This window comes from Dermacentor silvarum, chromosome 4 (assembly GCF_013339745.2).
Source record: "Dermacentor silvarum isolate Dsil-2018 chromosome 4, BIME_Dsil_1.4, whole genome shotgun sequence".
NCBI classification, from domain to species: Eukaryota; Metazoa; Arthropoda; class Arachnida; order Ixodida; family Ixodidae; genus Dermacentor; species Dermacentor silvarum.
The window spans coordinates 229,198,621-229,223,109 of record NC_051157.2 but is presented as its reverse complement, the minus strand read 5'-3'; the positions used below and the strand labels follow the sequence as shown (position 1 = coordinate 229,223,109).

General features: G+C 48.9%; 1 protein-coding gene across 1 annotated transcript in view; it reads left to right on the top strand.

Moving 5' to 3' along the window:
• Nucleotides 1-23,692, top strand: part of LOC125945147 (uncharacterized) — a 414,471-nt gene extending 390,779 nt beyond the window's left edge. The window contains exons 21-23 of the mRNA XM_049666722.1: nucleotides 6,131-6,280; nucleotides 10,133-10,269; nucleotides 23,611-23,692. Of these exons, the coding sequence (XP_049522679.1) occupies nucleotides 6,131-6,280; nucleotides 10,133-10,269; nucleotides 23,611-23,692 (369 nt within the window). The remainder of the gene's footprint in view (nucleotides 1-6,130; nucleotides 6,281-10,132; nucleotides 10,270-23,610) is intronic.
• The last annotated feature ends 797 nt before the right edge of the window (nucleotides 23,693-24,489 follow it).

Genomic DNA, 24,489 nt, shown 5'->3' with positions numbered 1-24,489 from the left:
ATGCCGCATACTCGCGGTCGTGCCCGTCTTGGAAAAAAGCGAAAGAAATTGTAACAATCAAAGTAAAAGAAAATATTTCATTCAAGGAGGCAGGCAGGTGGGTGTCATACCTGCCGAAGAGCAGCTTTGCCGAAGTGGCGCGTCAGGGGGCAGCGTCGCAACGGCTTCCGGCGGCTGTACGGCCCACACACAGTGAGCCGGCAGTGACGCCATCCGCCCCCTCGGCGGCTGTAGCTAGCGCTGATCCGCCAACTCACAAGAAGGGGCCATCCACCTCCGGGCTGGTGGGCTCCAGGGCCTCGTCCCTCGAGACGAGGGCTTCCCGTCACACCAACCGCTCGCAAGAGCGCGTGTCCAGTGCCTCGCAAGAGGCGATGGACACCACAACCGGCCAGACGGCGCCGGAAGCGCCTCAGGAGCGGCGAGAATCCCGCGATCGCTCCAGAAAATAAAAAGCCCGCATCACAGGGCCCAACAAGGGCTCTGTAAGTTAAGTTAGTTTCTTTCAAACACACAGCACAAAAAATGTCACAGTTTCGCCCTAAGGGCGAAGCAATGAATGCGATAGCAACACAGCAATGTCATACGAAGTAAGGTGAGCGGCCTTGGTAGCAATATGAATTGTAGTAAACATGAGCTGATTAAGTAAGCAGGTGTGCTGCGGCGTGCTGCGGCGTAAGTAGACCGACATGAAGAGAGACTCGATGACCACGAGAAGGCGCGTGTGAAACGGTGGTGTTGATGAGAAGCGCTTACCGTGGGCAGCGCGTGCGAAGGGGCACACCTGTAGTGCTGCACTGCCGATTTGGGCAGCATTGCATGTGTAGCGTGCATTGGAAAATGTGGCCCGACTATTACTAACTGAATCGACAAGCGTGGTGTGAAAGCGCACAAACAAACATGAATAGATCACACTGAATGACTGCAGCCAACGACTGTCAAAACGCTGGCAGCGAGCGCATACGCCGCGCAGCGTGCGAAGCTACGTGCGGTCTATCGCTTCAGCGGAAACTGAGCGGCGAATGCACGGCGCATAAAGGTCAGAGCCGTGTGGAGATAAGAGACGGTGCGGTCGAACGACAAGCGCGGTTGTTGGCAGCGTAGAAGGGCCCCCCCCCCCCCCCCCCCGCTCCCTCCGGCGCTGGCTTCCCGCTTCCTTGCTTGCGCGTGGGAGAGATAAGAGACTGTGCGGACGAGCGACGAGCGCGGTTGTTGGCAGAGAAGTGCCCCCCCCCCCCCCCTCCCCTGCTCCCTCCGGCGCTGGCTTTCCGCTTCCTTGCTTGCGCGTGGGAGATTGAGTGCGTTCACTCTCCATGATAGCGCGCGTCCCCGCACGCTTCCGCTGGGGCATACGGCGCGCGGCGGAGATTTTATCTATACGGAACCTCACGGCGACGGCGACGGCAGAAATCCGGTTGAAGTGTCCTTATAATTGCTATCGCAATAAAAACACTTTCAACATGAATACACAAATAATACAATGGAACGTCAGAGGACTCCTACACAACCTCGATGATGTCAAAGAAATCCTACGCAAGTTTAATCCTAAGGTGCTGTGTGTTCAAGAAACACACCACAAACATACACAAACAAATTTCCTTAGACAATATGCTATTTTTCGCAAAGACCGTGATGACACTGTTGCGTCATCCGGTGGTGTGGCTATCGTAGTCGACAGAGGTGTTGCCTGTCGGGAAATAAAACTTCGTACGCCCCTAGAGGCAGTTGCTGTCCAAGGGGTGCTGTTTGGCAAGCTAGTCACTATCAGTTCTATATACATCCCTCCCAGTTATCAACTTAATAAAACCGAATTTCAAAACTACATAGATGCACTTCCAGCTCCATACATAGTTGTCGGAGATTTCAATGCACATAACTCATTGTGGGGAGACTCTCGTTGCGATGCGAGAGGTCGCCTGATCGAAAACTTTCTTTCTTCCTCAGGAGCATGTATACTTAATAAGAAAGAGCCAACGCACTACAGCGTAGCACACAACACATACTCCTCCATAGATTTATGTATCACGTCGAGTACACTAATGCCGTACCTGGAGTGGTCCGTTCTCAAGAACCCTTTTGGGAGCGACCACTTCCCAGTTATAATAAACTTAACAAAACAAGATATATGCTCACCACACACTTCCCGATGGAAGGTTGACACAGCTAACTGGGAACGTTTCCAAGAAATTACATATTTAAGCACGGATGATATTGCCTCATTCAATATAGAAGAGACTGTGGCGTATATAACAGGCTTTATAATTGACGCTGCCACGAAATGCATCCATCAAACTAACGGACTTACGAATAAACGTCGCATCCCGTGGTGGAATGAAGAATGTAAACAAGCACGGAAAAATCAAAACAAAGCTTGGGGACGACTTTGCGACTCTCCAACTGCCGAAAACTTGATTAGTTTCAAACAAAGAAAATCCCAGGGTAGAAGAACGCGTCGACGTGCTAAAAGAGAGAGTTGGGAGAAGTACATCTCCGGTATAAATTCTTGCACAGATGAGACAAAAGTGTGGAATCGAGTTAGTAAATTAAAGGCCGGGAGGTACACCCATTACCCTTAGTCAGTAGCCAAGGTGAGAGCCTGGAAGACCAGGCAGATTGTCTGGGCGAACATTTTGAACATGTATCCAGTGCGTCCCATTACACACAAACATTTCTCAGGTTCAAAGAACACGCAGAGCGAAAGCCCCTTGATCGAAAATGTTCACAAAATGAAGATTACAACTGCAAATTCAGCCTAGTTGAACTCAAAGCTTCTCTTACTTGCTGCAACAACTCGGCGCCAGGTGGCGATCGCGTCATGTATGAAATGATTAAGCACCTGCATCCTGAAGCCCTGAAAACACTCCTGTCTCTTTTCAATTCCATGTGGGCGGCTGGGTATATCCCGTCCTCGTGGAAGGAGGCTATAGTCATCCCTGTGCTTAAACAAGGCAAAAACCCGTCCCTAGCCAGCAGCTATAGGCCAATAGCGCTGACAAGCTGTCTGTGCAAACTGTTTGAAAAAATGATCAACAGGCGCCTAACCTGTTTCCTTGAAAATAACAAACTACTAGACCCCTTCAAATGTGGTTTCAGGGAAGGTATGTCCACAACAGACCACCTTGTTCGCATTGAGTCTTATATCAGGGATGCATTTATACATAAACAGTTCTGTCTTTCAGTGTTTCTTGACCTAGAGAAAGCTTACGATACAACATGGCGCTACGGCATTCTTCGAGATCTTTCTGCGATGAGTGTCCGTGGCAACATGTTAAACGCAATCGAAAGTTACCTATCTAATCGCACATTCCGCATAAGAGTAGGTAACGCTCTGTCTAGGTCATTTACCTAAGAGACCGGTGTACCACACGGAGGCGTGCTTAGTTGCACACTATTTATTGTAAAAATGAATTCCCTTCACACAGTCATTCCACGGACAATGTTTTATTCCATTTATGTCGACGATGTGCAAATTGCCTTCAAGTCATGCAATATTGCCATCTGCGAACGACAAGTGCAGCTTGTAATAAACAAATTGTTCAAATGGGCAGATGAGAACGGTTTTAAAGTAAACGCCCAGGAGAGCACTTGCGTACTCTTAACAAACAAGAGAGGCATAACTCCTGTCCCCAGTATACAAATCAAAGGAGATGCACTCTCTGTCAGCAGCGAGCATAAGTTTCTAGGCATTATTTTAGATTCCAAGCTTACATTTATTCCTCATATTAAGTATCTGAGGGCAAAGTGCCTGAAAACAATGAACCTTTTAAAGCTTCTGTCGCGTACGACTTGGGGTAGTGATCGAAAGTGTTTCCTTAACTTGTATAAAAGTCTTGTCCTCTCACGCTTTGATTACGGGTCTATAATTTATAATTCTGCAACGCCAAGTGCATTAAAAATACTAGACCCTGTTCACCACTTAGGTATCCGTCTCGCGACTGGTGCTTTCAGGACAAGTCCAATCCAGAGCCTCTACGTGGAGTCGAATCAGTGGTCACTTCATCTGCAGCGGTCATACAGCAGTTTTACATATTTTCTGAAAGTGCAAGCAAATATTGAACATCCGTCTTATTCAACAATATACGATGTGACTGCTGCCACACTATTCCACAATCGACCTGCAGCGAGAAAGCCGTTCTCTTTGCGTGTGAGGAATCTTAGTGAGGAAATGGGTGTTCCGCTGCTTGATCATCGTCCTATGGCCCCAGTGAAACTGTTACCTCCGTGGCAGTGGCAGCTCATAGATTGTGACACATCATTTATAGAAGTCACGAAACACGCACCAGAGGCACACATTAAAATGCATTTCCTAGAACTTCAGTCCAAGTACTCGTGCACAGAGTATTACACAGACGCTTCTAAGTCACATGCCGGGGTTTCTTATGCAGCCGTCGGCCCATCCTTCTCGGAATCCGGTGTACTCCACCCGGAAACAAGTATCTTTACGTCTGAGTCCTATCCACTTTTATCAGCTGTAAAGCATATAAAGAAATCAAAACTTCAAAAGACTATCATAAATACAGACTCTCAAAGTGTCGTGAAAGCCTTGATGTCATTCTGCAAACTAAGAAATCCTGTACTCATTGAGCTCTATTCTGTTCTTTGTAGAGCTTACGCAACTAACCAGCATGTCATTATATGCGGGGTGCCTGGGCATAGAGGCATCGAGGGCCACATCAGTGAAATCACCCGCTATTAACTCTACAGCTGCTGTTTCTGCAACAGATTTGAAACCTTTCTTGCGAAAGAAACTGCGAAGCCACTGGCAACGCTTGTGAGACACAGAAACAAGTAAGAAGCTTCATTTGATTAAGCCACAGTTAGGTTACTGGCCCCCCATAACTAAAACACGACGAACGGATGTCCTGTTCTGTCGTCTAAGAATAGGACATACATATGGCACCCACAATTTTTTGCTTATTGGTGATGAACCACCAACCTGTGGTAGATGTGGTGAGAGGCTGACCGTCCTCCATGTCCTCGTGGAGTGTCGGGAAGCCGAAGCCGAGAGAAGGAAACATTTTCCTGTAGCGTACCGCTACAATATCCCTCTGCATCCCATGCTGTTTATTGGTGAAGAACCGCTTTTTAATGCCAAAGCAGTCCTCGCATTCTTGAACGATGTTGTGCTACATGTTATTAGCCCAATAAGTTCGTAGCGCATCCTCTCTCCAGAGGATGTTGCTGTGATAGTTTTTTATAGCACATGCCTCCAGGCCCTTGTGGTTCAAGGGCTCTGTTTAGGTAGTAGTGCTTCTTGCCAATCACTGTATCTTAAATATTTTAAATATATTATTCTTCTTTCTCAATACATTCCTCATTTCATAGTACACACCATTAGTCATTGCCATGATTTTAGTACATGTATATTTTACGCACTTTACAGCGATAATTATAGGCCCCTTTACAGCCACGTTTCATCTACTTCTCAGAATTCATTGCTCGACTGCACATTCACAAACACTGGCATGGCGCTCTTTGGCCATAACTGGCCCTTGCGCCATAAAACACCACACATCATCATCATCATACCCTACAGGCCTCTGCAGAGAATTGAGTAGGGGTGGCTACAATAAAGTAACAATGAAGACATGAAAGGAACGAACAAGAAATAAGAATACATGTGTAAAATTGTTCATGCAAGGCAAAGAAACAAATGCATTGGAAGGAAAAAGAACACCGTATGGAGAACATGTCATTAATCAGTGGTTTGGTTTGCAGAGAAGATTGTCCTTTTTAGCAACACTGCTGTTGTCCTATAACAATTGATTGAAAGGGAAGTAAGAGTAGGGTTCAGGATTGATATGCGATAGAATACAGTAATGCTCGATAGCCTGGCAAGAGTGTTTGTCATTGCCCTCTCAATGCTAAGCTAAAGTATCTGGGTCAAGTAGCCACTGGGATCGTGAGCAGTGAACTTCCAGAGAAACTTAAATGGGTTGGAGTGTAGGCATTACCAGGTCATGACCGACAGCTATCCCTAAAAAGTGTAAAATCTCATTGCATGGTACTACAAACACAAGGGAGGGTTAATAAAGAAGCTGAGGACGGCACAGCATGCCGTGGAAACAAAGGTTATTGGGAAGCCACAAAGGAAATGGACATCAGCAGCAGCAACTTGTTTGATTTGCAGGGTTGCCCAAAGCAGTTCAGCACAGTGCCAGGCCTGCGGTACCACTTCCGACGATGCCGCCTGATGCAACTGTACCGGTGCCTCAACTGCTCCGAGGGCACGTTTGCTCACCCTAAGTCCCTGCTCCAGCACCTGCGGTCTTGCTACCCGGTGCGTGTCTGTTGCACTTTGTCACAAAACATTGTCAAGTTGCAGTGATGGTGAACAACCACAGTGGCACAGCGCAAGTCACGAAAGTAATTGTTTAATCAAGTAGCACAATGATTCTGGCTAGCACACTCGTCGATCGTCGAAATCTCATCTGTGAGTCAAGCGTGTCAGCTTTTATACATGACTCATTGTAGGTTTCAGCATAATCACGTCTGGTCACATACCTTCCAGAAAGTACAGTCTGACTGCACAAGGTTCGGCGAGAACATAGGCAACAGATAGAATCAAGAATGCATTCAAGTAAGTTTCAAACCATGCAGGCGCGTCTAGCATTGAGCGATAATTTCAGTTTTTTAGCTGGTGAAATGCTGTCCCCAGAAAAAGGATAAATAAGCACACGAGTCATTGCCCCCTCCCCTGTTAAAAAGCATCGTCCCGATGCTGTGAATAACATAAAAGCAAAAAAGCAAGAACACTGGTGGTAAAGACAAATTACAACCTAGCAACAAAATAAAGTCCCAAAGTTCGTTAATGTGCCTGGAATGTCTAGAGACGCACCACGTGGGTGACTTCAGGATTTGCGCAGCAACGTTGTGATTGCGGAATACCATCCGGCATGACCATATAGTCCGTTGTCTCAGTACGTCGGAGAATCCTGTATGGTCCGAAATATTGTCCTTAACTAAGTCCACGTCAAGCATATTAGGGTATAAACTCGAACACAGTTGCCAGGCTGGTATTCCACATAGCGTCGTTCAAGATTGAAGTGTCAGCTGTCTGTCCTTTGCTGATTCTTGATGAGCATGCTGTGATGAGCATGAGTAAGCTGTCCGCCTTCTTCGGCGCGCTGGAGATAGATGGTGCCGTTGAGGTTGTCTTCATCAGTGACATGTGGTAGCATGGTGTTGAGCGCGCTGGGTTCCTTCTGTGAACCAGCTTGAACGGTGTCATGTGCGCTGCTTCTTGCACTGCTATGTTGTAAGCGAAAGCTGCGTACAGAAGGACGGCATCCCACGTCTTGTGTTCGACGTTGACGTGCATTGCCAGTACGCCAGTGAGGGTCTTAGGCATTCCGTAAGACCATTTGTTTTCGTGTGGTAGGCAGTTGTCTTTCGGTGACTGGTCTGGGTGTATTCCAGGACGGCTTGAGTCAGCTTCACTGTAAAAGCCGTTCCTCTATTTGTGATCAGGACTTCTCCAGCACCATGTCGTAGTAGGATGTTCTCGAAGAATTTTGCCACTTTCACATCACTACCTTTGTGCAGGGCTTTCGTTTTGGCATAGCAGTTGAGTTAATCGGTAGCCACAATGATCCACTCAGACGCTGTTGTCGGAAAGGGCCCCGATGAGTCCGTGCCGATCTGCTGGATTGGTCGGCAAGGAGGCCCAATTGTAATGTAGCCATCCCGCTGGTCTCATCGGCGGTGTCTTGCGTCACTTGCAGTTTCTGCAGGTCTTGACGTATTGAGCAATTTTGGCAGTGAGGGGTGGCCACCAATGTATCCTCGAGAGAGTGCGGGAAAACCAGAGGTTCCCAGCGGTCATATCGTCATGCAGAGCGAGCAGGGCCGTAGTGCTGATGGCACAATGAGAAGATAGTTGGCACAGACTAGGGTGAAGTTGTTCACCAGGATGTCATTTCGCAAGGAAAATTGTGCCTAAATACCATTGGGACGATGTCGGTCTTGCCTTGCAAGTACTCAGCAAGGCTTCTTAGCTCAGGGTTTGCTCGCTGCTGCTCGGCCAAGTTTTGTGTGCTTATTGTTCCTAGGAAGGCGTCCTCGTCTTGGTCGTCTTACGGTGGCAAGTCGATGGGGGCACGAGACAGACAGTCGGCGTCGGTGTTTTCATCCGGACTTGTATGCCAGGGTGATTTCGAACTCTTGGAGTCTGAAGCTTAATCATGCTACGTGTCCTGAAGGATCCTTTATATTTGCTAGTCAACACAATGTGTGATGGTCGGGTACAACTTTGAAGGGCCTGCCATATAGGTAAAGGTGAAATATTGTGGTAGCTCCAAATGATGCCAAGGTTTTCCTTTTTTATTGTAGAATAATTGGCTTCCGCTTTCAACAGCGACAGGTTAGCTTAACCTATGGCCCTTCCAAGCCCCACTTTCCTCTGAACTAGGACGCCGCCAAGGCCTATACTACTTGCATCGGTGTGGATTTTGGTATCGGCGTCTTCGTTGAAATGTGCAAGTACCGGTGGTGACAGCAGTTGTCATTTAAGGTTTTGGAATGCTTCTACTTTTGGTGTTTCCTACTTAAACTCGATGTCTGATTTCATGACATGAGTTGAGGGCTCGGCAAAGCGAGAAATGTCCTTGACAAAGTGCCTATAGTAGGCATAGAGGCCAAGGAATCTGTGCGCTGTTTTCTTGATGAGCTGCGGAGATTTCTCTTGTGGGGTCTCACACATGTGCTCTTGGGACAAAGGAACGACAATACAGTAGTGCAAACAATCACAAGGGCATTTATTGCACCTTTCATACACTAATACATACTAGCCGAATTACAACCAATAGAACATTCACACGGGCGCGCGACAAATCAAGGAAGTCCGACTCACCGCGACCCGATAGCGAGCGAATACGTTCGCCCCATGCTATGACGCCATCGCCTAGTCGTTCACGTGTACAGTCACGCGAACGGTGGCGCGCTCGAACGATCCGTGTTCGTCCATACCAGTGTCCCGCTCTAAGCCTCGCGCGACGGTCGCGCGAAGCGGGCCGGCGCACGCGCGAAGCGTTCGTGCGTGTTGGTCGCCGATCCCCAGCCAAAGAGAGAGCGCCTCCGGCCTTTTTCTCCCAAGTGACCCCGCCGTTCCGCAGCGTTAGCATCGCGACACTAGCGCCATCTCTCGCAACGCGCCGCAACCACCGCCGAGCTTAGCCACGCAGAGAAGCTGGACTACAGGAGACATGCAGGGAAAACAACATCAGGGGACGCGTGAGAGTCGCGCATCCCCACACTCTATGGCAGCTGTCTTGTGTGGGTCACGATGGACTCCGGACTTGCTGATAATGGGGTTCAGGAAAAGGAGCTCTCCATACATTCTCTGCAGGACAAGTTTTTGTCATTGTGATCATTTATATGTATAAATAATAATCTATTGTATTGATGCATCATCATAGTTGTTTTATATGTAAAAAGCCATTGGATTTGTGTTATATTACGTCAAGTCTTGTAAATGGTCTACACGTGTATTTTGTTGCTGTATATGTACTGGATGTGTGTACTGCTGGTTGTAACAGGGAGGCCTACCGCCTTGGCTTCCCCTTTCGTTTGAAAGAAATGAACACTCAAATCAAAATCAATTAGCATGTGTTCCCTTGTGCATTGGGTGTACAGTCAAACCTCGATATATGGAATCCCAATTTAAAAAAATTTGAGATGTAACTCACCGTTTTAATTTCCCAATCTTAGTTCCATTGAAAACAGTGTATTGTTTTTTCTCAATTTAAAGTAACTATGTCTGCCACGGACAAAGTTATTTGCAAGCATCCTTCCACATGAAAAGTTTGAGCGGCACACAGTATGCAGGAAACAGCGCTGCGCAATTTGTTGCGTAACAACTTGTAGAGGCCACTGGAGCCGACGATTCCTTCAGCACTAGGGGGCCCTTGCTGCGCATGGCTGTGGGCTACGCACCGCATCTTGAAGGTAATCTTCGGCAAGTGCAAAGAGCAAGGTTGTTCCCCTGCGTCTAGTGTTCGTGGTCACGTAATCTCAAGTTTTCAAGGCACGGTGCCAAGCGTGCCCTCACATCTTGGTGATCTTTGCCTGAGCGCACGTGACACTATATCTTTACATCGAGGTGTATTGGAATAAATATTTTACCCAACTGCAGGAGCGCCCCGAAGGAGACCAGCCTCGGACTTCCAACAGCCATCGGCGCTCGGTCGTGTCCTCTCAGCGGCTGCCAGCACAGTTGTCAAGCACGTTGGGACCGCTGTTCCACCACTTGTACCAGCATATGCAACAAATGTGAGCAACACCTAAGGCTGCAACATTTTTGGGCTGATGGCCACCGCAGTGGCAACCAAATAAGTTGTAGGATTTTTAACAAAATGTTTCTTGCTCTTAAGTTGCAAATGTTTACAATACTGAGAGTAGCTTGAGCTTTTTTCTGGTTGCACATGACATGGAGGATTTCTAGCAGAGAGCACTGATCAGGACAGAGCCCACCGCTGGACTAGCATCGGAGCGCTTTATATTAGTTTTGACACATCTTACAGTGTCACGAATTTTGACGTTCCAGCAATAGACCGTCACGATGCAAGCATATTAAAAAACATTTATCTCAAGAAACAATTATAACTAAGAAAAACGAACAGCAAAGTAATCTCACACACCATAAATCCTATACATACACGAGAACTTCCAAAACTAGCCAAGTCGCCTAAACAAAACTAGACTAAACAAAGTCGAACGTTCTGACCGTCGCCAATCGGGGCGGACGTCGGCCCAGCATGCGGAAGACACCAGCCTTCGTGGTTCTGATGCGGCGTGGGCGTTGCGAGTGACAGTGCTATGGCTCTCTGCCAAGACTTGACCAGTCATGCCGCCGACGTGGCCAGGCCTCCGTGGACAGCAACAGAAGCTTGGGGCTGGACCGAGCCTGTGGAGCAATGCCACGGGACCTCCATGAAGCTGCTCCTTCCCATCTCCAAAGCACGTCCGCCCGAGTCGACAATGTCCAGCCTTCTCCCATTAACCACTTCTCTTCCTTATATAAATGCTCCGAAATTCGATTCGCCAACCGGCGTCAGTATCACACATTTTTTGCTGCACGTGTTTGGCCCTGTCATGGATAACAAAAAACTAGTGTGCTTCCAAATTTTGTCACAAAAAAAGCACAGTTCTGCGCATGCTCAGGAGGCTAATCACATTACTTGATAAGAACCTTGCTAGCTGCCTCTGAATCAAGATGCATGTTCCACTCTTACTAAAGGGAACAACAAATTAGTATGCCAGCACTGATAACAGCTCGGTCGGGAAAATATTCCATGGAATGTCTGTCAAATAGGATTAACTGAAGCTGAACAAGCAAAGTTGTCCTATCTCAGTTTAATAGTGGGCCATACTGTACTTACTTGCAATCTTCTATTGCATAGAAAGTTGGGCCGTCTATGTAAATGCGTCTGCAGCCAGGGGCCAGCATGCTGTCACATGGCATTTTTGAACCCGTCATTTAAATCCAAAGCTAGTCTTGTGATGGCTCACTCGGAGCTACAAAAAAGCACCTTACGAACGGCGTTCGGGACGAGGGGCCACCGTACAGTATTATGCAAATAGGGCGGCCGTAAAAGTGCAATGCTGGGTGGGGCGCCGGATCTGCCGGGTTGAGACACTACGACAGACGGCAACAACAACAATCACGATGGCTGTGGGGTGATCGCCCGACCACGTTCTGCAGCGTCTTTGATAAAGCACACTTGTGCGCCCAAGTTTCTTATCGGCTACCGGCAAGAAGCGATATGCTCGGCCGCAGCGGGTGTCGCTACTCGCGTGCTTTTCGATTACTTAAAGCTCAAGTGAAGAGCAATAAACAGTTCAGTATTCTTGTCGCTACTGTGTTGCGTCACTTCGGTGGTGACGAGGATGGGATCGAGGCCACCCGAGTTTGACAATGTCTCGTCAAACTCGGGTCAAGTAGTTAGGATGCCTACCATGTTCGCCTCGAGGCTTACTTCGAAGGCAACGATATTAAGGACTCGTCAAAGCACCGGGCACTTTTGGTAGCATTGCTCAGTGACAGTGTAGTTCGAGTTCTTCGGGGACAATGCCCGTCAACGCCCGTGAACAGCTTAGAGTACGACGAAGTTGTGAAGGTGTTAGAAGAGCACTACAGCCCACAACTGAACGAGACAGCGGCAAGTCACGCGTTTTTCGTACGGAAGCAAGAAGATGGCGAGACAGTTAGACTTTGTGGCCGACTTACGACGTCTTGCGAAATACAGTAAAAGCTCGTTAATTCGAATTTCGCAGGGACGCCCAATGAGTTCAAATTAAACCGAAATTCGAACTAACGAAATTCATTGAAAAAACAGCAGGAATTGAGACCGGGCTGTTGGAAAATCACTCAAAATATTTACTTGCGAAAATAATCCGTGATCACTGTCTGTTTCTCTTCTTTGAATGCCATTGCCATAGCCTTGTTTTCCAACGCGCGAACGTGGCAGAAAGCATCCTCTGCGTCTTCCTCGAAGCTGAAGAATAGACGCGCGACACGCATAGCCTCCATTAGTTCCAAAGCTGAGGGCCGCGTGGGTGCATCATCCTCTTCGTCATCCGCACCTACATCGACGACGGGCGCTTCTCCACCAGTCACCTGTGCGATGATATCATCGTCGGGGCTTGTGCCGCAGACCGCTGCACAGCGATCTGCATTGACGTAGTCATCGAAGGACACGTCCTCCAGCGCATCCCGCAATCCGGCAGGAATGACCACGGCCTCGCGCTCGTCGGGCTCGCAAGCTGTGCCCTTATTGGTCACACAAAAGCCACTGTGGCGGAAGCAATTGGCAACAGTTGTTGCCGTGACCTGATCCCAGGCCCGCACCAACATATGCAAGGCCGTGAGCAGCGTCACATCGTAGCGACACGGCACTGAACGACTTCGTAGCTCTGACGTACACGAGGCCTAGCGACTGAATGTGCGGCACACAAAGGACACGGAGACTACGCAGACACGTCCGGCACGAACCATCACACGATGCGAAGAGCGAGCGCAATGACGACAGTGGATGGATGGATGGATGGATGAGGCTGAACCCTTTAAATCGGGCGGTGGCATACTCCACCTAGCCATGACTGACTATTAACATAATTTGTACTTTGTGGTGGGTGAAATTTCACCCCTGCCTTGATTTTATCCACCAATCAGATAACCTCTGTTTGGTTATTTCTACCCGCTTACCCCGATAGTGACGTACTTTCTACCCGATAGTGACGCCGCTGCGCTCGCGCCATCTATCGTTGAGCCTTGAAAGCTTGCAGCGGCAGTATAAAATACCACAACGCAGCGGCGCGCAGTTCAAATTATCGATAGAGGAGCCGATGCGCGCGTGAACTAACGAGTTGGTTAACCCATAGACGCCTATATATTGTGGCCGGACCATGACCATCAGTTCGAATTAACCCGAAAGTTCGAATTAATGAGGTGCGAATTAACGAGCTTTCACTGTATTGCAACTTCGGCAGTTATCTGGACAGAATGTTACGAGACCGGATAGTCTGTGGTATCCGGGACGACGGCGCCAGGCGGTTCCTGCTGATGCAAAGGAAGCTGACTCAGCTGGAAGCTGAGGAATTTGCAATGTCTTCAGAAACGGCTGACCGTAACGTCCGTTCCATGAGGAATGCAGACGGCGAGAAAGGCGCTAGCAATGTGCTCTTTGTTCTTGGCGTCGTGGCAGCGGACGGAATACTGACAGTGGGAACAATAGACAAGCCCCTCGCCCTTCGTGCTGGAGATACGGCTCAAGTCACTCGGCACACGAATGCCAACATGTCGGGAAGGTGTGCAGGAAATGCGGCACTAGAAGACACTCGGCGAGAATGTGTCACCGCCGGCGCACCAACCAACAGGGATCAACGAATTGTCCAATAGGGAAGACAGTGGGGAAGAAATGCTTTTGGCCCTATCCACCCAGAACAATGCTGACCAATGGAACGAAACTTGGTCTAGGCCGGCAGGACACTACGGATGCTGATCGACACAGGGTCATCCGTCAGTGTTATTCCAAAAAACGTCTTTAAAGGCACCGTAAGTGGTGGCCTAGGCTAGAAAAAACGCCACTTCGTTTGGCCTGCTTCTTGGTGCTTCTTCCAGTGGTCTTCCGAGTCGCCATGAGTGTCGAGCACGGCAAGATGCAAGTGGACAGTTCGCTTGTAGTAATCGACTGTGACGGACCACTACTGTGCGGTAGAAACACAATTCAAGCTTTCCGCAAAGCCGGCTTGTCACTCTTCGACAGGCTCTACCAGGCATTCATACGCTGCAGTCTGAAGACGGCATAAAAGAGCTGCTTGATGAGTTCTTAAACTTGTTTGAAGACCGGCTGGGCTGTTGCAAAGGTCCGCCCGTGAAGCTGCACAAGAAAGAAGGTGCGGTGCCACGGTTTTTGAGGACTCGTTCGGTACCGTTCGCGCTTTGCAATGCCATGTCCGCTGAAATTGACTGCCTCGTTCAGCAAGGCGTTCTGTCGCCGGTGAGTGTTTACGAGTGGGCTGCGCCTGTTGTACCAGTAGTGAAGAAGAATGGGGACATCAGGCTGTGCGGCAATTTTAAGCTCACCATGAATCCCGCCACTCACCTGGAACAGTACCCTTTGCCAAAGGTGGATGACATTTTTGCTGCGCTCTACGGCGGAGAAGTATTCACTACACTGGACTTGCGGAATGCTTATAACCAGCTCCCACTTGACGAAGAGGCTAAAAATATAATCGTCATCAACACGCATCAGGGCTTATACTCGTACAACCGATTAGCCTTCGGCATCTCGTCTGCTCCTGCACTGTTCCAGCGGCGCATTGAGTCGTTATTGCGGGGCTTACCAAGAGTGCGCGTATACTTGGACGATATCATAATCGCCGAGAAACAGCATGACACATCGACGCTTCGACAAGTGTTCCAGAGACTGCAGGACAGTGGCCTCCAGCTGAACAAAGCCAAATGTCGGTTCCGAGAGAAAGAAGTGCAGTTTCTGGGGCACAAGATAGATGCAACCAGCCTTCAGCAGCCGCGTGCCAACCTCAAAGCCATAACAGCTGCACCAAAACCAGAGTCAGTAAGCCAACTTAGGTTGTTTCTGGGGCTAATTACATATTACTCGAAAGTTTTTGCCTAATTTGGCTACGACCCTGGCTCCGCTCTATCGGTTGCTGGCGAAAGGCGAACGCTGGAACTGGAAATAAGAGCAGGAAAGAGCTTTTGAGGAAGCAAAGCGTGCCTTGTTAAAGGCAACGTTCCTGGTTCACTACAATCCACAGAAGGAATTGCGGGTAGAGTGTGACGCTTCATCAGGCGGTTTTGGCGCAGTATTATCTCACCGCATTGAGGGCGTGGACCATCCGATGGCATTTCGTTCAAGAATGCTGACGTCCGCAGAATGCAATTATTTGCAAATAGAGAAAGAAGCGCTGGCCTTGGTGTTTGGAATTTCTAAGTTTCGCGATTTCCTGCTCGGCAACCGTTTCACGTTAGTAACGGATCACAAGCCACTCACTGGGCTCTTCCACCCAGACAAACCGATTCTGCAGATGGCGGCAGCTCGAATTCAGCGTTGGGCGCTGAATTATTAGCCCCAGCATATCAGTGTACCAATACAATCTGGAATACCGCAAGGGACTGCACAATGGTAATGCGGACGTTCTTAGTCGCATGCCTTTGCCAGGGGATCACGAACGCGGAAGTCAAGTTGTAATGGAATATGTGCTCTACACGCAAGGTTTAGATGCAAGTGCCCTTCCATCTGAACAAATGACTGCTCTCACCCAGGAGGACAGCACACTTTGTGATGGCCAGCATGGCTGGCCATCACATCTTGCCAAGGAGCAGCAGCATATGCTTCTGTACTTCACCCGCCGACGACAGCTCATCGTGAGCCATAGCCTCATTTACTGGGGTCATCGTGTGGTCGTGCCAGAGACAGCCCGACAGTGCTTATTGAACGAGCTGCACAATAGGCACCCAGGAATTGGGGCCATGAAGAGGCTTGCGCGTACGTTATTCTGGTACCCCGGATTGGACAATTACATTAAAAGGTTGGTGAAAGGCTGCCCCCAGTGCGTGCAGTGTTGGTCGATGCCTGCGGCGCAAGTTCCTTCCCCGTGGCCCAAGACGGGGAAGCGGTGGTACCGATTGCATATGGATTTTGCAGGCCCTGTTGATGGTCACCTAATCTTCAGCCTAGTTGACGCGGAAACCAAGTGGATAGAAGCAACGCCTGTGAAAACAGCGACGACAGACACAACGGTGCAGCTGCTCAGAGAAAGTTTCGCCCATTTTGGTATTCCGCAGTGTGTGGTGTCGGGCAACGGCCCCCAGTTCTCGAGCGCAGCAATGGCAAAGTTCTTGGAGGAAAATTGCATACGCCACGTCAGGACGGCACCGTACCATCCACAATCAAATGGATTATCGGAGCGTGCTGTGTGAACAATAAGAGGGTCTCAAAAAAAAAAAACAAATGCGGCACATTACAGGAAAAGCTGTCCCATTTTCTGTGCCGTTACAGATTGACGCCTCTCTAGAGTGGTAAATCACCCGCACAACTGCTCAGTGGATTCCAGCCCCAGACAAGGCTGCCTGCCCACTTCCCAGAAGGCGAGGTACCTGCAGAGGCTGACGCAATCCAGGAACAGTTTTCGTCGGCCAATACACAACCATTGTTCCCACCTGGAAAGCGCATCTGGTCCCGGTAATTTCAGCGAGGGTGAAAATGGCTACCAGGGACTGTGATAGCAACGGAGGGGAATTGCATGGTAAGGCTGGAGAGAGGTAAGGCCTGGGAATACAGCACCGTCATGTGGATCAGTTGTGGACACGGCTAGCGTAAGTGACAACGCAAAGGGAAAATGCAACAACGCTCGGCCGCAGTTTGGCGGAAACACAGCCGGCCGAGGAGACTGGAGAAGCAAGTGCAACGGCGCACTACAGTCCAGCCCAGTCGGCCGCAGAGACTCGACAAACGAGTGCATCGGAAGCGGGCGCAATGCAACTTTGTCGCTCAACACTACCAAGACGCCTGCCAAAGCGACTGGGCTTTTGAAGGGGGAAGAGATGCAGCATCGTCGATAAAGCACACTTGTGCGCCCGAGTTTCCTATCAGCTACCAGCAAGAAGCGATATGCTCAGCCGCAGTGGGTGCCGCTACTCACGTGCTTTTCAGTTACTTAAAGCTCAAGCAATAAACAGTTCAGTATTCTTTTCGCTACTGTGTTGCGTCACTTCACGTTCAGAAACCTCACCCAACACTGCAGACTCGAAAGATGCAAATTCCCGCCACCGCACGTTAAATTAAACAGGAAAAAGGCCGTAAATTAACGCTTACTGCAAACACGCACACTTACCCTAGCCCGGCCATCTTACGCCACTGTTACCCAAGCTTATACCCGACTGATGCGTGTAAAGCGTGCGGACACAGAGTAACGCTGCGACGCATGCTCTGGGAATGTGAAGGCAACAACGGTACCGAAACCGCCGCCGTTCGCGACACGTCCATAACGGCAGGCGTTACCAGATTACAGGAACCCTCGAGCTCGCTCATTCCTGCCGTTTCCCCGGCTGCAGGGGCCGCCGGGGACCTTCTCTGTCGGCGTCGCCGCCGCTGGAAGGCGGCCCTGAAAAGGTCGGAGCTGGAAGACCAGCTCTGGGCCGTCCGGCAAGCCGCAGATGACGCCCGAGTCCAAGGACTTCGAGCCGCCACCTGAGGCCACCAAAACCAAACTGCTGGCTCTTTCAATAAAGTTTATTTCTTCTTCTTCTTACAAAGGTTGCTCAACACACATAGCCATTATTTTCCCTGAGCAATACGGTCTCTTTATCACTATTGACACATGTACTTATTTATCCTTTTTTCGGCGACTGCATTTCACCCACTAACAACTTAATGTTATAACTCTGCATAAAGCGTGCCTGCATTATTTCGAACTTACTCGAATGTTACCGTTGATTCTATCTGTTGTGTATGTTCTCGCTGAACCTTTTATAATGAGTTTATATGCACGACACGAATTGTGTAGCAGTTTATGGAAGGCGCGCGAGCACCAGCAATTACCCTGGAACTTTCAACGATTCATGTATAAAAGCCGACGTGCTTGGTCTGCACATCGGATTTCGACGATCGCCGACTGTGTTCGCCGCTATTGTTTTACTTTCAGTGTAACTTGCTTTTGTGGGCACAGGATTGCCCAATAAAAAAAATTTAAGCCAGTTGCACGCTTGTGAAATCTGATAAAACAGCGGAGCTCTGCAAGCATGGGTGTATATACTTGCGGACAACTTTCTGTGGCAATGAAGGATGTGGGGAGCACACGCTGCCACCTTCTCCCGCGGGCACTCGCCTGTCGCTTGCGAACGGAGCGCACGCGGCGGTAGCCGGGCGGGCATCTCGTGCGCGCACAACGCGCGCCGCGGGAGCCGGGCGGACACGGGAGAAATGCACTTTGCTCTCTCCCGGTTCTCGCTCGCCTCTCGCGACGCGCGCGCCCGCGTGGGAAGAGGGAAAGTATCCGGCGGGCGAGGAGGACACTCCCCTCGCGGAAAGGTAAAAAGATATAAAGACAGCGACCGAGGGACCCCCGGTCTCTCTGACCTCGCTTGACCTACCTGCCGATACGGATTTACCCGCTGAAACCCGTGAGTGACCTCGTTTGCGTGACTACTACACGCGACGAGGCAAGCCTATTTTATTACTTATTATACAGAGCGGACTTCCCTCTGCAAGAGTGTTTTATTGCCAACAGCAATAAACGTTGTTGATTTGACTCGCTTGTTGCCTTATTCGCCCGAACCCTACGTAGCTGCGATTACATGCTCTACGGGTTGGGGAAGACCCCCACAAGGAAAGGCGGCTGCACATGTGTTACTGCGGCGTTTAACAGTGCTTTTGGTTGCTCGGAACAGACGCTGAATCGACGCAGCTTCCAATGGTTTCGCATTTGCCCAGACGCGGAAGGCAAAAGCCGCAAAATAAGTAAACGTTTACACTCAGTGGTGTGTTATTATTTAACTGTTGCTAATAAGCTGTTTGTTTTTTCTTCTCCAGCCAACAAGATTATGTTTTAATCCCCAACGTGGATTAAAACGCGGGAGTCTTTTCAGAAACGCTCTCACTTGTGCACGCTTTGCCTCCGTAGCTTTCCCTTCATTGCCACAGAAAGTTGTCCGCGAGTATAGCGTAGTGGGTATGACGCTCGCCTTCGGGCCGTGAGCACTCTGGTTCACATGCCGCCTCTTCCCGAGAACACCACAGGAATCAAGGCCAAGTCAGCAACACCAATGGCTGCCCCAGCGTCCCCCATCTTGCTGCAACAACCTCGGGAGTCACCAGCCTTTCGTGGATCATCGGCCGAAGACCCAGAAACCTGGCTGGAGACCTACGAAAGAATCGCAACATTCAACAACTAAAACTCCAATGACAAGCTGCGGCATATATACTTCGTCTTGACGCCGCGAAAACGTGGTTTGAGTACCGGGAGTTGACCCTGATACTATGGGACCTGTTTCGCAATGGCTTCCTGCAGACCTTTACGAGCGCCGTGTGCAAGGAAAGGGCCGAAGCTCTGCTAGAAGCCCGAGTGCAACTACCCATCGAGAATATCGCGATTTTCTCGTAGGAGATGACTCCCCAGTTCAGATGCGCCGACCCTGACATACCAGAAGAGAAGAAAGTTTGCTTCTTGATCAGAGGTGTCAATCAAGAGCTCTTCGCCGGATTGATACACAACCCGCCTAAGACCGTTGCTGAATTTGTTTCCGAGGCCATAGCCATTGAGAAGATGCTCGATGTGTGGACAAGGCAATATAACCGCCGAACACTGTCCTGACGATGCGACGACACTGCAACGTACCAGTCACAGGTCGACGCGACGCAGTCGTGATGCGTTGTCAAGACCTAACTGCAACGCACAACAAAGAACAACCGACCTCGACATGCTTCTCAATGGCCATGCAGTCACCACTTCAGTGAACACAGGAGCCGACTACTCCGTCATGAGTGGACCCATTGCCACCCAGTTGAAGAACGTTAAGACTACATGAAAAGGTTCTCAAATTCGGACAGCTGGAGGACACCTAATAAGGCCGACTGGAATCTGCACGGCAAGAATTACCATTCATGACCAGACCTACCGTGCCACCTTCGTTATTCTCCAACAGTGTTCTCGAGACGTAGTTCTCGGCATAGACTTCCTGAAACAAAACAGCACACTCATCAACCTGAAGTCGAAGTCGATAACGCTATCCAAAGATCAAGCGATACCGCCAGAGAGCTCTCATAATCACCATGCTTTGAGTGTGCTCAAAGATCTAGTCATCATCCTGCCTCGCTCCAGCATTGTCATTTCCGTCGGCACCGAAACACCCGCAGACGTAGAAGGCATCATCGAGGGAGATCCATGTTCGATCGCTCGACTGCACAGAGAGAAAGCAAAAGTGATGCTGACAAACTTCAGCCAGGAGTTGAAGCACAAGGACACGAGGATCGCATACATCAAGGATATTGTGAAGACTAGCACCGCAGAGGTAGATCCGACAGACCCTCTTGGGTTCTGTCGGATCTACCTCTGCGGTCAGAGTTCGGGAAGCAAGTCTTCGATATAAATCCAAGTCTTCCCATGAGTGAACAGCAACAGCTTAAAACTCTCCTCGGACGATACCAAGACTGCTTTTCGATGTCATCGAGTAATTGACAAACACCAGTTGCAAAATATTGTATAATAACTGAAGAATCCGCTCGACCACTCTGCCAGAGCCCTTACAGAGTTTCGACACGGGAACGTGAAGCTGTAAGGCATCAAATCGATTAAATGCTGTGCGACGACATCATCCAGCTGTCGAAAAGGCCATGGGCATCTCCTGTAGTCTTGGTTAAGAAAAAGGACGGAACCCTGCATTTCTGCGTCGATTATCGTCGCCTGAACAAGATCGCAAAGAAGGATGTATACCCGCACCCACGCATAGAGGCATTGGATCGGCTCTACAACGCGAACTACTTCTCGTCGATGGATCTCAAGACTGGCTACTGGCAAATAAAGTCGACAAGAGGGATCGCGAGTAGACCAACTTCATTATGCCGGACGACCTCTACGAGTTCAAGGTGATGCTATTTGGACTGTGCTTGGCACCCACAACGTTTGGGTGCGTGATATACATGGTGTTAGCAGGGTTGAAATGGCAGACCTGTCTCATCTACTTAGATGATGTCGTCTTTGCCGGGAATTTCGATGATCACCTTAGGCAGCTTGAAACAGTACTAGAGGCCTGCAAGTCATCAGGGCTCACTCTGAAACCAGAAAAGTGCCGCTTCTGTTCTTGGGCCATGTTATCAGCAAATCTAGAGTCCACCCTGATGCTCAGAAGAAATCTGCCATCGCTAACTTCCCACAGCCCACCGAGAAGAAGCGAATGTGTGCCTATTATGGGTCTGTGTCTACCGTGTCGGTTCATGAGCTGCTAGGAGCACCATAGGATGAAAAAAAAGCAGAGCCTGCACAGTCAACTAATGACTTATGTTATGTTAGCTAATGACTTATTTAATACGGTGTTTTGTATGTTTGCATATACCGTATATACTCGTGTAAGGGCCACACTTTTTTTTAGAAATTTTTGCTTGGTGCGGCCCTTACACGAATCAGGCCGACGACAGCTCGCCAAAGGTCTATACTGTTTTCGCAGCAGTAGAAGTGTGCAAGAGAGTCACAAATGACATGCCAGGAATGTTTTTATTACGATTCCATGTCGCTATCGCTGTCCTCGCCCTCGGAAGAGTTTGCCTCGGCGTCTGCATCCCCCCAGAGACGATCATCCTCAGTACCGTCCATGCTGTTCGAAATTCCAGTCACCTTGAAGCTTTTCGCAACTGTTTCCAATGACACGTCGTACTCATGTTCCCTCCTGAGAGCATTCACAAAGCGATGGAATTTAACCACATGGCTTTCGTATTCACTTGGAAGTTTTTGCCAAATCGTCGTTCTGCGGCGGATAGAGAGCTGGTTCCGGTTCATAAACCGCGTAGCCCACCCCCGACTTGCCTTGAATTGTGCCTTGGGTATTTCCATGTGGCGAGCGATGTTCAGGGCTTTCACGCGTACCATGTCAGTTGATACAGCGTAGCCGTCATTTCGAGTGTCAATGACATATTTGACGAGTTCGCCTTCGAGTTTCGGGTATTTGCACTTCTTGCCGCGAAACGCCTTTCGGCTCCTGTTGGTAGCGGTGAGGGCATCTTTCTGCTTTATCCAGTAACGCACGCGCTTCTCGTGTACGTCGTACTTGCGTCCAGCTTCTCGCTTGCCGTGCTCCTCGGCATATTCAGTCACTTGCAGTTTAAATGAAGCAGTGAACGATCTCAAATGCCGGCCCATCTTCCGTCACCTGCGCTGGCTCAAACAGGGCTCACTACTACTGACGGAGTGACACCAGTTCACCGGTGACACGATGCAAATGATGCACCACACAAAGCAATCATGGCGCCGTACGCCAACGCTCAACCGAGGCATTGGCTCAACCAGCTCAACGGCTTGACTGGCGGAAGCGGAAAACTGGTAGCGCCATCTAGCTTCGATTGAACTAACTACACCGTTCTGGCGGGACTTTTCGAACTTTTTTTTTGAAGTTTCTCCTTTCAAAGTAGGGGTGCGGCCCTTACACGAGTATATACGGTAGCTGCTTTGTATTTACATATCTTACTCATTTTTAACGGGAGGTCCCCTGTACAGTCGGTTGACTATGGGACCTCCCTCTGTATGTTTGTATAATCTCCATTTGTAACCTTACTATTATGCACAATAAAAAAAGAACTGAGAAACAGTTGGCTTCCACAAATGCCACTGTGCCCTTCGCCGGTGGGCAAAAGCACAGTGAGTGTATTGCCGCAGTGCATTCGTGTTTTGTGGTAGTGGATAAGTGTTTTTTTTTTTTTTTCATGTCTCATTGCATGGGCAGGCAATTTTCCACCCAACTTTTCCGAAAAATGAAAGGTGCACATTAGAATGTGGTAAATACCTAACGGCAGTATTGCGTAGCACGTGAATGTAGGAATAGGACAGAGAGAAGTAAAGAGCGGTAACTTCCAGCTCATCTTTATTTACTCGTCTCTGTCCTTATATTCGTGCACTATACAAAACTGCCGTTAGGAACTACGATCAACGGTGCACAAGCTTCTACCCTAATACTGTAGTCAGACATTGTGAGGTATCGTTATTGCTTGAAAATCCCCCTAGGGCAGGCCGAAAATAGGCAGTTTTCGATAGCACCTTGACTGTGGCACAAGCTCAGCCGAGACGGACGCTGCCAATAAAGCTATTGGGGTCACCGTAGAGGTCAGGCATCCTGACTGGTCGAGTTGGAATTATCTGGCGAAGGCAAATTTTGGGATCGAAATGGCCCATAGAAATGCATGGGCACTGACCGGGACCTTTGGTCAGGAGCAACTTAACTAAAAAATCAAGTTAACCGGAGTGAAATTAGTGCAAGTCTACTGTATTTGATTTGTGTTTGTATGTTTGAGTAATTGCATGCCTCTGTTATGTATTTTTAATTAAGGGAAGGCTTACTTTTCTTTTGTTTCAAAATTTGCTCCCTCATGGTTGTGTTTGCAGGGAGAGGCAGAGCCAGTGCTGGGAGGAGACGCTCTACCCCGGCTGGACTTCCAGTGGCTGGCGACTTCTGGACCAGCAGTGAGCATGTTATTTCATTGGCACTGCATTCGTCAGCTGTTTGTTAGAGAACTAAATGCAACCACTTCACTTTCTAATCGCATCAATTCACTTTTAACAGTGCTGCCCAGATTGCAAAAAGCACGATGCTGCGGTAAAACCGTCTCGATGCGTGCAGTGCAGCGCGTTGTACTTGGCTCACATCACAGTTCCCATTTGTGCTCGAAGTTTCATCGTCACTTCTCACGAAAAATAAAATTAAGACATGAATTTTTTTTATCAACCACTATTTTGCGTTAATGGTAGCTGATGTCATAGGCTGTGTGGAACTAGTGCAATATATCACCTGGACGCATTTGGGTTTCGTCAACACAAAAATGATGCCATTGTGCAATTTCCAGAAATTGCCATGTGTCTGGAGCCAGTGTCCCGAAATTGACGCACAGGAACTGTGCCGCCAATGTGTTTGTGCAATGACCTCGTAAATAATGTTTATTTATTTATTTTACTTTAGATTTTTTCATCATGTACCTCACTGCGGCTGCATCCCCGATACAGCCTACCTGATTCTTTGTCATTTTTGCAAACATCTCTGGGCTCCAATAATCATAAACCACCGTTTCACGAGATACAGTGGCCCTAATTGTATTGGATAGAATGGATTTGAAATATAATGTATCTTTCTCACTGGATTATTACATTCCTTTGTAACAATCATGAACTGTACTACTTCACCTGCTCCACCTCAATCCACATTTTGGACATGTACTTGTCAAGTACGTTCTTTATTTCATAAAAATCGTCTGTGCACGCACACACACG